Consider the following 14,745-nt stretch of genomic DNA (forward strand, 5'->3'; position numbering starts at 1 on the left):
AGTCTTAAACGAGGAATCAAGTGGGCTAAAAGAGTTCATGAAATAGCTTTAGCGAACAGAATTAAGGAGAATCCCAAAGCCTTTTATTCTTATATAAGAAGCAAGTGGGTAACTAGAGAAAGGATTGGTCCACTAAAGGCTAAGGAAGGCTGTATGTCAAACCTGAGAGAATGGGTGAGATTCTGAATGATTACTTTGCATCAGTGTTCACTGAGGAGAGGAACATGATGAATGTTGAGATTGGAGATAGAAGTTTGATTACTCTGGATCAAGTTGACATAAGTAGGGAAGATGTATTGGGTAGGCTAAAGGTTATTAAGGTAGACAAATTCCCAGAACTGGATGGGATCTATCCCAGGTTGCTGAGGGAGGCAAGAGAGGAAATAACTGGGGCCCTGACAGATATCTTTGTAGCATCCTTAAATACAGGTGAGGTGCTGGAGGACTGGAGAGTTGCTCACGTTGTCCCCCTGTACAAGAAGGGTAGTAGGGATATTCCAGATAAACACAGACTAGTGAGCCTGATGTCAGTGGTGGGAAAGTTGCTGGAGAAGGTACTGAGAGATAAAATCTATTTATATTTGGAAAAGAATGGGCTTATCAGTGATAGGCAACATGGTTTTGTGTGGGGAGATCGTGCCTTACCAACTTAGAGTTCTTTGAGGAAGTGACCAATTTGATAGATGAAGGAAAGGCTGTAGATGTCATATTCATGGACTTTTGTAAGGCATTTGATAAGGTTCCCCATGATAAACTAATGGAGAAAGTGAAGTCACATGGTGTGCAGGGTGTTCTAGCTAGGTGGATGAAGAACTGGTTGAGCAACAGGAGACAGAGAGTAGTAGTTGAAGGGAGTTTCTCAAAATGGAGAAAGGTGACCAGTGGTGTTCCACAGGGGTCAGTGCTGGAGCCACTGTTGTTTGTGATATACATAAATAATCTGGAAGAAGGCACTGTTGGTATGATCAGCAAGTTTGCAGATGACACAAAGATCGGTAGAGTAGCAGAATACAGGAGAATACAGATAGTCTGGAGAGTTGGGGTGAGAAATGGCAGATGGAATTCAATCCATGCAACTGTGAGGTGATGCATTTTGGGAAGTCTAATTCTAGAGTCAGCTATACTGTAAAAGGAAGAGCCTTGGGAAAGGTTGATGAGCAGAGAGATCTGGGAGTGCAGGTCTATTGTACCCTGAAGGTGGCAGCACAGGTGGATAGAGTAGTCAAGGCGCCATATGTTAAGTTTGCCTTCATTGGACAGAGTATTGAGTAGAAGAGCTGGCAGGTCATGTTAAAATTGTACAAGACATTGGTTCAGCCGCTTTTGGAATACCGTGTACAGTTCTGGCCACCACATTACCAAAAGGATGTGGATGCTTTGGAGAGGGTGCAGAGAAGGATGAAGGGCTTTTGCCCGAAACGTCGATTTCGCTGCTCGTTGGATGCTGCCTGAACTGCTGTGCTCTTCCAGCACCACTAATCCAGTATTTGGTTTTCAGCATCTGCAGTCATTGTTTTTACCTTACAAGGATGTTGTCTGGTATGGAAGGTGCTAGCTATGAAAAGAGGTTGAGTAGGTTAGAATTGTTTTCATGAGAAAAAAGGAGATTGAGGGGGGCCTGGTTGAGGTTTACAAAATCATCACGGGTATAGACAGGGTAGATAGAGATAAGCTTTTTTCCCCCAGGGTGAAGGATTCAATAACGAGAGGTCACGCTTTCAAGGTGAGAGGTGAAAAGTTTAAGGGGGATACATGTGGCAAGTACTTTACACAGAGGGTGGTAGGTGCCTGGAAGGCGTTGCCAGCAAAGGTGGTAGAGGCAGGCATGGTAGATTCTTTCAAGATGCGTCAGGACAGAGGCATGAATAGGTGGGGAGCAGAGGGATACAGATGCTTAGGAATTGGGCGGCAGGTTTAGACAGTGGATATGGATCGGCTCAGGTTTAGAGGGCTGAAGGGCCTGTTCCTGTGCTGTAAATTTTCTTTGTTCTTTGTACTTCAACAGGGACCAGAGTTCAAAAGGGGCTTGTCAACAAAGCACAAATGTCAAAAGTTGGTGAAAGGTGCTACCTAAATGCACATCCATGAGAATTACATGGGAGCTGAAATTCAGAAAGCAGGGTACGTCAAGGATCGGGCGGGTTGGCCCAATATCTGACTGGGCTGCTCAAAACGAGAGGGATTCACGTCTGGTCGAGAGAAAGAGAAACCATTTTCTCTCATGGGGGTGGGGTGGGGGGAGTCCGGCTTGAGAGTTTTTTTTCCAGCAGTGAAATCAGAAAGCAATCATTTCAAAAAATGTATAAAATGTCAAACTCTATCTCACGCTGCAATGCAAGGTATCAGTGGAAATTTAAAGACAGATTGTTTTAGCTTAGGGTATTCAGTCGTGTGGAGCCAAGGTAAGTAAATGGATTTGAGGTGGAGAGCAACCAAGATTGAACTGAATGGTAGCAAATGATTGAGGGGCCAAATGGCCTATTCCTGATCCAACATAAGTGCAATTTTCCACCCATTTATTCTGGGAGAAGGTTTGTTTGAGTCCATTTGCACATCAGCGTTCACAGCAACGACAAGTGAAGGTGTGGTCAAAGTTCTTGACAGATGAAAGCACTCAGAAATAATAATAATTAAATTCAGGTTTATGCTGCCGTTGATTTTTGGAAAGTTCTATGTCAAGCATTGCTTGCAAAAAAAAGATTAATGAGGTACACTGACCTTGGATTATACAATGCAATAAGGGCTCGTTAGCAAGCTGTGGTGCTGTCTGACTCTGTGCAGGCATATACAAGAGACCCATTATTTGACTCAACCTGTAGATTCCTCAATACTGGAGGGTCCTGTGTTAACACACTGTGACCACAGAATTCAAGTGTAGCTGACAAGAAAGCTCAGAATTGCAGAGGGAATGGCATTTAACAAGGGTTTGTAAGCACTCTTTGTTGGGAGGGAGTGTCACAGTGAAGGCTGGATGGACACAAGGCACTGAACAATGGTAAATGTCACAGGACTAACCAACAGGCCCAGGCCAGTACTTGAGGGATCTGGGTGCAGATCCCACCATGGCAAGTGAGATTTGAATTCAGTATATAAAAATAATGGAATAAAATGTCAGTTTAACAGTGATCATGTAACCATGAAGGCAATCTACCATCCGTACCCAATCTGCCCTACATGTGACTCCAGACCTACAGCAATGCGGTTGACTCTTTACAATCCTCAGGGGAATAAACGCTGACACAGCCAGTCATACCCACAATTTAAAACAAATATCTAATGCTCTGTGCGGTCTGGAGGTGACTAGAAGAATACTTCTTTGCGATGGCTATTCATGCAGCCTGTGAAACAGGAGGTGCCAAGATTGGAAAGGTGAGCCTGCATTTATGTAGCACCTGTATCACGGTAGAACATCTGAAAGCTGCTCACAGTATCCAAAATCAGATACCCATCCAGAGGAGGATTATTCAGAGACAAAGTTCAAACAGAATGGTCAGAGAGTTAGATTTCTGGAAGGGTCGTTAAAGGAGGATTGAGTCAATGCAACGTCAAAAGAGGAACAGGGAGTTATCCCAGGTGTTCCAGGCTCAACCAACATCACTCAAAACAGAAATCACAGGAGAAACTCAGCAGGTCTGGCAACATTTATGGAGAGAAACCTAATCTAATCAAATGTTCTAACACAGAAAGCAGAGTCTTGAATCGTTAACCCTGTTTCTGGGAGGGAAAGAAAATTATTTGAGTTCCGAAGAAGGGTCACTAGACTTGAAACCAGTGCTCTCTCTGCACAGGTGCTACCAGACCTGCTGAGTTTCTCCAGCAATTTCAGTTTTCATTTCAGATTTACAGCATCCACAGCTCTTTGTCTCCCTATCGCAGAAAACAGGTTACTGGCTCATTGTCACTGACAATGTTTGTGGGGTCTTTCATTTTTTCAGGGGATGTGGCATCACTGGTTGGGTCAGAATTTATTGCCAATCCCTAACTGCCCGAGAGAAAGGGGTGGTGAGCTTCCTCCTTGAACCTCTCCAGTCCCTCGGGGGTGGGGGCGGTCCGTGGACTGTTTAGGGAGGGAATTCCAAGATTTTAACCAAGCGACAGTTTGGAAAACTGACTGCCACACTCCAACAGTCAATGTACTTGAAGTATTTCCGTCTTGGTAAAGTGCTTGACAAGATCCTGAGTTTGGGAATATGGACAGTATGTGAATTCAACCTCCTCCTCCTCTTTCATTTCAGACAGCCGAATTTAATCAGCAAGACTCATTTCCCAGGACATATGTGAAACATGTCATCTTTAATCTCTGCATTAAGTAGGCATTCCAGCTCACACATGTACTTTTGAACTGATCATCCTGATGAAAACAGGAATACCAGTGGGAAAACTGAGCATGACCCAACATATGCTGTTGGAGAAAACAATTTGTGTTGAGTTGCATTCTGCAACTCTGAAACTCAATAGTTCGAGACAGTTAGCAACTAAATGATGTGCTACAGCCAGATCGCTCATGTTCAACATCCTGTCAATTTGAAAGCTTGGAATGTGTCCACTTTCATAACCACTTCTGTGCAATCACAGTCCCTGCTGTTAGAACAGTATCGACTGATAAATGTGCAGGACGGCATTACAGTCGCACTTTTATTTTAAAACAATTCGAAACCAAATGGGGAGAAAAATTGCCAAGTCCCAGTGAGGGGTATTGGCGGCACAGGGCTAATGTCACTAGGTGAGTGATGCAGAACCCCAGGCTCATGTTCCAAGTAATGTGGGTTTGAAGTCTTACAGAGCAGATGGTGAAATTTGGATTCAATTAAATTTGGAACTGAAAACTAGCCAATTGGTGGTGACAAGGGTTACATGGATGTCATTTAGATTAGCTTTTTGTAAAATTCCAGAGTCATACCGAGGCCAAACTTCACCATCTGCCATGGTGGGATTTAAAAGAGGATCTTTCTGGGACTTTAGATTACTAGTGTAGTGACTTCACTGTGAAGAAACAGGCGGACTTTGTGCACTAAGCTGAGTACTGACAGAGGTATTAAAATTCAAGAAAACCTGTGCTGGTCCTTAGAAAAGTGTAACTAAATTTGTAGAAACCAGGAGCAGGAAGAGGCCATTCAGCCCATCGTAGCTACTTTGCCAGTCAATGTGATCATGACTAATCCTCTATTTCAATGCCAAATCCTTACCTTCACACTCCTTGATGCCTTCAAATTCTAAACAAAAATCTCTTTCTTGAATATATTCAGTGACTTGGTCTCCACTGCCTTTTATTTCAGTGAATTCCATATATTTACTGCATTTCGAGCGAAGAGTTTTATTCTTTCCCAAAACATAGAACGAAATGACCTATCGACCCTGTATCCTCAGAATGTGTTCCTTGGTTCTAGACTCCCCATCTAAGGAACACATCTAACCTGCATCCAGTCTGTCTATCCCTATTAGCATTGTGTAGGTTTCAATCAGATCCCTCTCATCCTTCTGAACTCATGTGAATACAGGCCCAGTTAAATCACTCTCTCCTCACAGGACAATCCTACCATCCCCAGTAGCAACCTAGAGAACCTTCATTGCACTCCTCCTCTGACAGGAACACCCTTTATTCGGTATGGAGACCAAAACTTACCAATACTACCGCTCTCTACCCTCAGCCATTTCTTTTTACCCCTTTGTAAATAAAACAGACACAATTTAATGTACCATGTAATTCAGGCAAATAGTTTAGATTATTATCTACAGTGTGGAAACAGGCCATTTGGCCCAACAATCCACACCCATCATCCGAAGAGTAACTCACCCAGACCCATTTCCCTTTGACTAATGCACCTAACACTACGGGCAATTTAGCATGGCCAATTCACCTGACCTGCACATCTTTGGACTGTGGGAGGAAACCGGAGCACCCAGAGGAAACCCACACAGATACTGGGAGAATGTGCAAACTCCATACAGGTAATCACCTGAGGCTGGATTTGAATCTGCGTCCCTGGCGCTGTGAAGCAGCAGTGCTAACCACTGAGCCATCATGCCACCAAATAAATGCTCCCTAAAATAAAACAAGGCACTGCAGATGCTGGAAATCTGAAACAAAAATAGAAATTGCAGGAGCAGCTCAGCAGGTCTGTAGGGAGACAGAGAGAGAGGGACAGAGAGAGAAAGAGAGAGAGAGAGAGAAAGAGAAAGAGAGAGAGAAAGAGAAAGAGAGAGAGAGAAAGAGAAAGAGAAAGAGAGAGAGAGAAAGAGAGAGAGAGAAAGAAAGAAAGAGAGAGAGAGAGAGAGAGAGAGAGACACACACACAGCTAATGCTTAGAGTCCAGTGATTCTTCTTCAGAACCCAAATCATTTTTCCTCTCAAGTTCCAGCGACTCCACGTTTATCCTTCAGGACAACATTCACTGCCATCAGTAAAACCAACAAGTTGGTGTGGACTTGTTGGGCCGAAGGGCCTGTTGCCACACTGTAGGGATTCTATACATTAAAAAAAGGTCAAAGTGCCAACACCAACCTTAGCAAGCCTGAAAAACAGCTATTTAATGACAGTACTGAACACTTCACAAAGTGACACAATCCAATCATAGTGACTGATGTGTTTTTGCCAGTTTCCCCTGCTCTTCACCACAATACTGAACAGTGGGAGCCTTTGAGCAGATATTAGGGCACGCGTTGAGAATGAGCACTGCCTGTTAGTTAGAATGAAATGCAGGCATCAGTGTTGGTTAGTTGGGTGGTCCTTAACCTACCTTCTGAACCGTCGTTCCTGCTGGTTTTGGAGCAGGAGCAGCCCTGAAAAACACAAGAGAAGCCATCATCAGTTACTATGGTTTATTGACAAGAACAGTATAACAAACACAAAAATTGAAATTGCTGGAAAAGCTCAGCCAGTCTGGCAGCTTCTGTGGAGAGAAATCAGAATTAATGTTTCAGAAGCATTCTGCGGAAGGGTCACTGGACCCGAATGGTTAACTCTGATTTCTCTCCACAGATGTTGCCAGACCTGCTGAGCTTTTCCAGCAATTTCTAAATTTATCTCCGATTTATAGCATTCTCAGTTCTTTTGGTCCTTATACAGAATAAGGAAGATTCACTTTCACAAATAAACTCAGAATAAATCCATATCTAATGGATTACAGTGTTTGGCAGTGGCAACACACGCACAGGTAAAAACAAAGATCTTCCTGCTCCTCGGATGCTGCCTGACCTGCTGTGCTTTTCCAGCACCACTCTAATCTAGACTCTGATTTCCAGCATCTGCAGTCCTTGTTTTTACCTAGTTGATTTTAAACCTACTGCGAATCCTCTTGCAAGGATGCCTGCCTTGAAGAAGTTTTCCTCCTCTCTCGACAAGATCTTCCTGCTCCTCGGATGCTGCCTGAACTGCTGTGCTTTTTCAGCACCACTCTAATCTAGAACATACACACACATACAAACCCAGGATCAGGTGACAAAATGAAGCCTCAATTTGCTGCTTCTTAACTTTGAAAGGTTTTCATGCTGTTATGGTGGTAAGAAAAGAACAACTTGCATTTCTACAGTGCCATCTCAAGATAATCAAAAGTGCTTCAACATCTAATGGAGATACAGTTCGTTCTGAAATAATGCAATCGCTCAGTTCTCATGAGATCTCGCATTATAAGAAGATCACGCAATTGCTGTCCTATTTAAACTACTGGGGCCAGAATGGCATTGTAGCCAAAACAGTTAAGGAAAGTTCACATTCTACAAATAAGGATCTAAATGATTCAATTGGGTTAAAGCCAATTCACGTTGAAGAATCACGTGTTATAACAGAACAAACTGTCCTCGCTTCCCCAACCCCCAAACATAAATGGCTGAGGGGTCAGGCCTGAAGCAGCTAATTAACACGCAGTAACCTCCCATAAGCAGCAAGCCAACAGAAACCAAATCTGTTTCAGTAATCGTGGTTGAGGAATAAATAGTTGTCCACCAAATTGGAGAGGGCTCCCTTGCAGATTTCTCTGGGATATCATGAGTTTTTTATTTGAGCACCAATTAATGTCAGTCAAGGGATGCAAACATTCTCAAAAAAAAGAGCTTGGGAAAATACACAGAAAGGGTTACTCCTAATCATACCGAGAGCAGGCCAGAGGCTAGGATACTGTCAGGAGTGGCTCATTTCCTGACTCCTTCGCTGACCTTCTACAAGGCACAAGTCAGAGATTTCACATGATTTTCTTCATTTGTTGGAGGAGTGCAGCTCCAAAAACACTGAAAACCATTCAGGACAAAGCAGATCACTAAACTGGCACAGCATTCAACTTTCACTGCCTCCATCTGCAAGACATAGTTGCTGTAGTGTGTACCATCTTCATGATGCATTGCAGCATCTCAAAGACTCTTTAGGCATAACCCTCCCTACTTGCAACCTCTACCACCTACAAGAACAAGGAATGCAGGTACAAGAGAAAACCACCACCCACGAGTTCCCCTCCAAACCAAACATCATCCTGACTTGGAAATATAATCGCCACTCCTTCACTATCACTGGGTCAAAGTGGTTAGCTTCCTCTCCGACAGCACAGCAGGTGAACTTATATTCTCATAGGCTGCAGTGGTGCAAGAAGGTAGCTCACTCGCACCTTCTCAACCATAATTTGGAATGGGCAATAAATGCCAACCAAGCCAGTTGTGCCCATTTCCCATGAATACATTTATAAAAATACTTTGTGGATGAGTTTCAAAGTACCACTGAACCGAAGCCTCAAAATTGGTTAGTGCCAGCTGATGTGCAAGAAAACAATCTGTATAACACCAAGTGTTTGTAGTCTGACAAGATGGCAGGGAGAGTTGGGTGTCTGAGCCTGGGGCTCATTCACTCCATCTGCATAACTTTATGTTTCTTTTCTTTTTTCTCAGACTTCTATCTTTTCTTTTTAAAAACTTACCCCTTGTTGAAGAGCACAATTATGGTAAAGGCATCAGCAGCGAGTGGGGGGCCCAGCAGCACAGATCCCGAGTCGGGGCCCAGCAGCACGGACTAGAGTAGGCCCACCTGCACGGACTCAGAGTGGGGGCTCAGCAGCACAGACCATGAGTGGGGGCTCAGCAGCACAGACCATGAGTGGGGGCTCCAGCAGCACAGACTCCGAGTGGGGGCCCAGCAGCATGGACAGGAGTAGGCCCCAGCAGCATGGACTCCAAGTGGGGGCCCCAGTAGCACGGTCTCATGGTGGTGGTATCAGAGGTGAGTTTAGCTTCCTGGCAGTTCCTGCATCATTGAAGACATCCTACCGCCGCGTCAAGTCTGCCTTGGTGATAATGAGTTTGGTCAACTGGAGATGTCCAGGACAGATTTATGGAGGCATGAAGTTGATGAGTTTGGGCCCAGTACGACACCTGGCAGCATCAGCAACAACTGCATCAGCAACGGTGGTCCTAAGGCAGATTAATGTCTGCGGCACAGGAGTTGAGTTTGGGCCAGTGCGGTACCCAGTGGTATCGGCAGCGTCTACATTGGCGAGGTCCAGTGAGAACTCACAATGGGGAGGTTTTTGGAAGAGGTGAGAGGGTGTCGGAGGAGGAGAGAGGGTGTCGGAGGAGGAGAGAGGGTGTCGGAGGAGGAGAGAGGGTGTCGGAGGAGGAGAGAGGGTGTCGGAGGAGGAGAGAGGGTGTCGGAGGAGGAGAGAGGGTGTCGGAGGAGGAGAGAGGGTATCGGAGGAGGAGAGAGGGTATCGGAGGAGGAGAGAGGATGTTGAAAATTGGGCAACTTTCCTTCCATCGGTAGCTTGGTGAAAGGGCCTCATGTCTGGATCACAGTTCCCTTGCAGTTATGAGTCATTTTCCTTTGTGTTGTGCAATCCTTTACAGGTGAGGCAAAGGTGAACCATGTTATCCTCATTGTGCCTGTGGGAGATCTGGAGACTGAGCAGTAAACCAATGCCAAGCAGGAAATCTGCTCTCCAACCATACAAGACAAACGGTGTTTACACTCCAAAGGAATTTTGTTGGGCACTTCTTTGGCAAATATGCAGCAATTTTGTCATATACAAGTCACAGCTTCTCTCAAGTGAACACTAGGAAAGGCTGATGTTTAGTGATTGTAGCGAGGTCAGCCAGGTTGACCTCAGAGAACACAAATTCCCTGATTGGGACTATTAATCTGGCTGACAGATAAGAACAGGACTCACAGACAGCCTGTTCACTCAGAGCTGGCCCTGAAGGAACTGGATCAGTGTCAAGAGCTCTCCACATGTAAACAAAGGATGACTTGGTACCCTTTACACCAAGATAAAGGAATACCAGCCTCTGTGGAGTTATTTCAGACATCAACACTTTACTGTAAAAACCTTTATCTTCTCACTCCAAATCTGTACCTTTGCATCACACTCACAAACACTTAACTACCCAGTGTAAGCTCCCGGGGTCCTGTTTATTCCATGGCATAACTTTATCTCCCACATGGGTTTCTGTGACAAGGCAACTTCTTGTCACCTCAACAACGTTCCTGGTCTCTTCTTCTAAGAGCCCAGAGAGAGAAGGAAGCCATTTAGCTCCTCAAATGCTCATTTAGCTCATCATCATTCAATGAGCTCATGGCTGATTTTCAACCTAACTCTATATTGCCTCATAATGCTCAATTCCTTTGGCTAACAAAAACGTATCAGGCCCCAATTTAAAATTAACTGAGCAAGCATCAATTGCTCTTTGCGGAAAAGAGTTCCAAACTTCCATTACCTTCTGCACCTAGGTAGGTTTCCTAATGTCATTCCTGAAGGGTCAAATCTTCTTTATGAACCTGCCACCTCATCCAAGACTCCTTGACCTGTGGAAATAGTTCCTCCAAACTTAGCCAATCTGCTCCCTGAAATAACTGGAAAAATCACCCTTTAACCTTTTAAAGTTCCAGAAACTCCCTTGCAGCTTAACCTTTGGATCCCAGACATCACTCTTACAAATCTATGTTGCACCTCCTCAGAGGACAATATATCCTTATAAAGATATTGCGTCCAAAGTGTGGTCTAATCAGGGAATTGTGTACCTGAAGAACAATATCTTCAGGCTTATAATAATATACCCCAATAGCTATAAAGATGAACATTTTGTTTGGCTATTTGTTTGCTGTTTTGTATGCATTCACAATGTTGAACTTATATTCTGACCACTCTCTTGCACTAATTCATATCACCAACAACGAGAACGAGTGCAAACATTACTGGTCACTGAAGAAAGTAAGAACTTTGAGTTGCAAAGTGTCTTTCACAATTCCAGGATGGCCCAACGTGCTTATCAGTCAATGAAGTGTGTTAATGAATTAGGAAGCCCAGGAGCTTATTTATCCATTGAAGTGTTCCATGACAAGTGACCAGATAAACAGGTTTAATTAACTTTAGCTGAGAGTTACAAGTTGAGATAATCGAGGAAGGTAACTCTTTGGGATGGTTTTGGTAAACATCTGGACTCAGACTGTAGGACTAGCAGTTCATATTTGGATCAATGAGGTATTTTCAAGGCCCTCTTGAATGACATCAAGTTCAAAACCATGTTATGAAGATCAGTTATCAACACATCATTTTTTTTTGCAGAAAAAGTGATTTTAGCAAAACTGATGACACTGATAACAGCAGCAAATGTATACTCAGTTGGAGTCACCAATCCTACAAAACTTGCAGAGAGTCTTCTGATCCAGACAGTGAGTAATAGATTTGTTTCAGAACACATGTAGTCAGTAAGAACTTGCCACAGGGAAAACAACCTTTGTCCTATCACTATTTCTCTGGAAACTCTTAAAGGTTGAAAATCCATATCAGAGCAATTAGTGCATTTTCAAAGGGAAAGTGAGAGTTCACACCATCTCCAGAAGAGGAGATGTCAACCTGCCACATCTGATCCAGAGAGAAACCCCAGTGTCAACAACTGATGATGGACTTCAACTGCAGGCCAGCATTTAGATGATCTGCAAATATATATATTGTATTTATTTCCAAATTTAACTTTTAATTGATCAAGCAATTTTAAATAGCTCTACAGAGCTTTAATTTTTTTAAAATGTTTGTCTTGAAGGTTGTACATTGGTAGGTGCTTGGTCAAGGTTTTTAACAAGCACATTCAGAGGAGGAAAGAGGTTGGAGGTTTTAAGGAAGAAATTCCAGAGTTTTAGGATCTTTGGGGATGCAGGCTTAGCTGTGAAAAGATGGAGCGGAGAAAATCAGGGATGCACAAGATGGCAGAATTGAAGGAACGCAGGATGGTAGGGGATAGGAGGGGAAACAGAGAGAGGAAACAGTAAATGTCACAGAGGGAAAAACAAAACCTAAGATATTTCCCCCTCGCCAGGTGAACCACGAGAGAAAAAGGCACAGTACCACCAGCTGACTTTCAGGAAAGGTATAGCTTCTCTGGCAGCATTTGGTGTAAGCACACGGCCACTTGAGGATTCAGACCACACAAGACAGATTGTAACATCAACTTGATGATGTTGCATCCTTTTCCAATCTCTAGCTTTTATGATTGTGACACAAGATTAGGAAGGGTAGCTGAACACTTAGCAATTCAAGAGAGTTGAAAGGAAAAGTTAATTCAAGAAAAAAATAGCTCCCACTTTCCAACAATGAAACCTCATGGAACCCTAATTTGTTTGACCATTTTTCTTGAAGGAATTTTTGAAAAGATTCCTGTGCCAAGTCACAATCCCAAAACACAAGGGAGACAGTCGCCACCAGAAAGTGTCATTTTGTTTTCCTGAAAGTCTTGGAATTCCGTGATTCCTGTCTTCAGATCACTTGACCCTGTGCTGGCAGCATATCTCTCTGGATGAAGCATAAACTATCATAGCAGTGAGGTGAAAACATATGTGAAACATTTTAACATTTCCAGATACATTGGCACTCTCTCTTTATTTTTGAGTCTTTCAACCACAGTCAAACCTTTTGGCATCTCTGCTGAGATGCCAAATCCTGATTATCCAAAGGGGATGGAGAAATGGACATCACATGGGTAACACAAAAATGTAGTTAATAGTTTAATAAAAATCCCGTATGAATCGTGAAGGACTGCAAGGTGTGTCTGGATTTGTCAATTAGAGGAAGGAAAGAAACTGAATCTGGGGTTGAGCTCACGAGTACACAGGTCAGCACATGTAACAGGGTGTGAGTATACATGGCAGATAACTGTGTTTTTAAACACATCTGAAATCTACACTTTTATTGACAGTTTTTTCTTAGTTAACCAGTTCCTGAAAATGCACTCTGCAGTGATAACTAGCTCCACATTTATACAACCAACTTACATCCAGCTAACTCAGCTAATGCATCCATCGCTTGTTGCATAAGGCTTCAGGTATTCCTTCAGGTTGCATTAGATAAGTGAATTGGTTAGCACAGTTGGCTGGACAGCTGGCTTGTGATGCAGAGTGACACCAACAGTATGGCTTCAATTCCCGCACTGGCTGAGGTTACCGTGAAGATTATCGCTTATTGAATTCACCTGGGATACAATAACCCTCAAGTTAAACCACCATTAATCATCTCTCTCATTACAGTGTGACTGTGTGGTGATGCTAACTTTTCTCTTTAATTTAGATGATTAAAAATAGGTCAATGACGGAAACGATCAACTCGCCTCACTTTCTTTTAGAAAAGAAAGTCAGGAACTAATGATGTCACGTCAGAGGAAAAGACTGTTCAGCCCATCTCGTCAATGCTGGTTTTGTACTTCACATGAACCTCCTCCCATCACATATCCTTCTGGTAATTATTGACTTTTCTTTTCAATGCTTTGAATGGGTGTTTTTATTAAGCCAGCCAGCCTCAGATATTAAAATCAGCAGAGATGCCAAAAGGTTTGACTGTGGTTGAAAGACTCAAAAATAAAGAGAAAGAGTGCCAATGTATCTGGAAATGTTAAAATGTTTCACATATGTTTTCACCTCACTGCTATGATAGTTTATGCTTCATCCAGAGAGATATGCTGCCAGCACAGGGTCAAGTGATCTGAAGACAGGAATCACGGAATTCCAAGACTTTCAGGAAAACAAAATGACACTTTCTGGTGGCGACTGTCTCCCTTGTGTTTTGGGATTGTGACTTGGCACAGGAACCTTTTCAAAAGTTCCTTCAAGAAAAATGGTCAAATTAGGGTTCCATGAGGTTTCATTGTTGGAAAGTGGGAGCTATTTTTCTTGAAAAAAAATGCCTTGCATTCTTTTAATAAATCACAAATTGTGTGTCATAGGATTTCAAATTATAGTGCATTACATCTTGGAGCGGAGTCCAGGATTCATTATTTTCCAAGTGGAGCTGCTTTTAATAGCCTGAGAAACTGATTTCCTGGATTAGTACCAGAGACACTCATGAACGATGCAACAAATAAGGAGGCCATTCAGAGCACTTCTCTGAACATTGACTCTCCTGCCCCTCAGATGCTGCCTGACCAGCTGTGCTTTTCCAGCACCACACTTTTTGACTCTGATCTCCAGCATATGCAGTCCTCACTTTCTCCCATTCAGAGCATCATGCCTGGTCTAGCCCTTCGATAAACCTATTCAATCAGCCCCATTCCAACAACACTTTCTCCAACAGCTAGTTCTCAAGTATTCTTTTGAAAATTACTTCTGAATCTGCTTTTAGCTTTCTCAGGTAATACATGAACAACCTACTGCAAACAACACATATTTTCTCACGTTATCTCTGCTCCTGCCAGTCACCTTGAATCTGTGCCAAGTGATTTTTCATTATTTGGTCTGTCAAAACAATGTATAATTTTAAGTGCGTCTATCAAATTTCCCCGGAACTT

At 43.2% G+C, this 14,745-nt stretch overlaps 1 protein-coding gene across 7 annotated transcripts in view; it reads right to left on the reverse strand.

The window, feature by feature from the left end:
* pdlim5a (PDZ and LIM domain 5a) overlaps nucleotides 1–14,745 on the reverse strand; it is a 254,170-nt gene that overhangs the window by 106,518 nt on the left and 132,907 nt on the right. For all 7 annotated transcript variants that reach the window (XM_072583846.1, XM_072583851.1, XM_072583849.1 and 4 more), the window contains one exon: nucleotides 6,738–6,780. In XM_072583846.1, coding sequence (XP_072439947.1) covers nucleotides 6,738–6,780 — 43 coding nt within the window. The remainder of the gene's footprint in view (nucleotides 1–6,737; nucleotides 6,781–14,745) is intronic.

This window comes from Chiloscyllium punctatum, chromosome 14, assembly GCF_047496795.1.
Source record: "Chiloscyllium punctatum isolate Juve2018m chromosome 14, sChiPun1.3, whole genome shotgun sequence".
In the NCBI taxonomy this organism is placed as follows: Eukaryota; Metazoa; Chordata; class Chondrichthyes; order Orectolobiformes; family Hemiscylliidae; genus Chiloscyllium; species Chiloscyllium punctatum.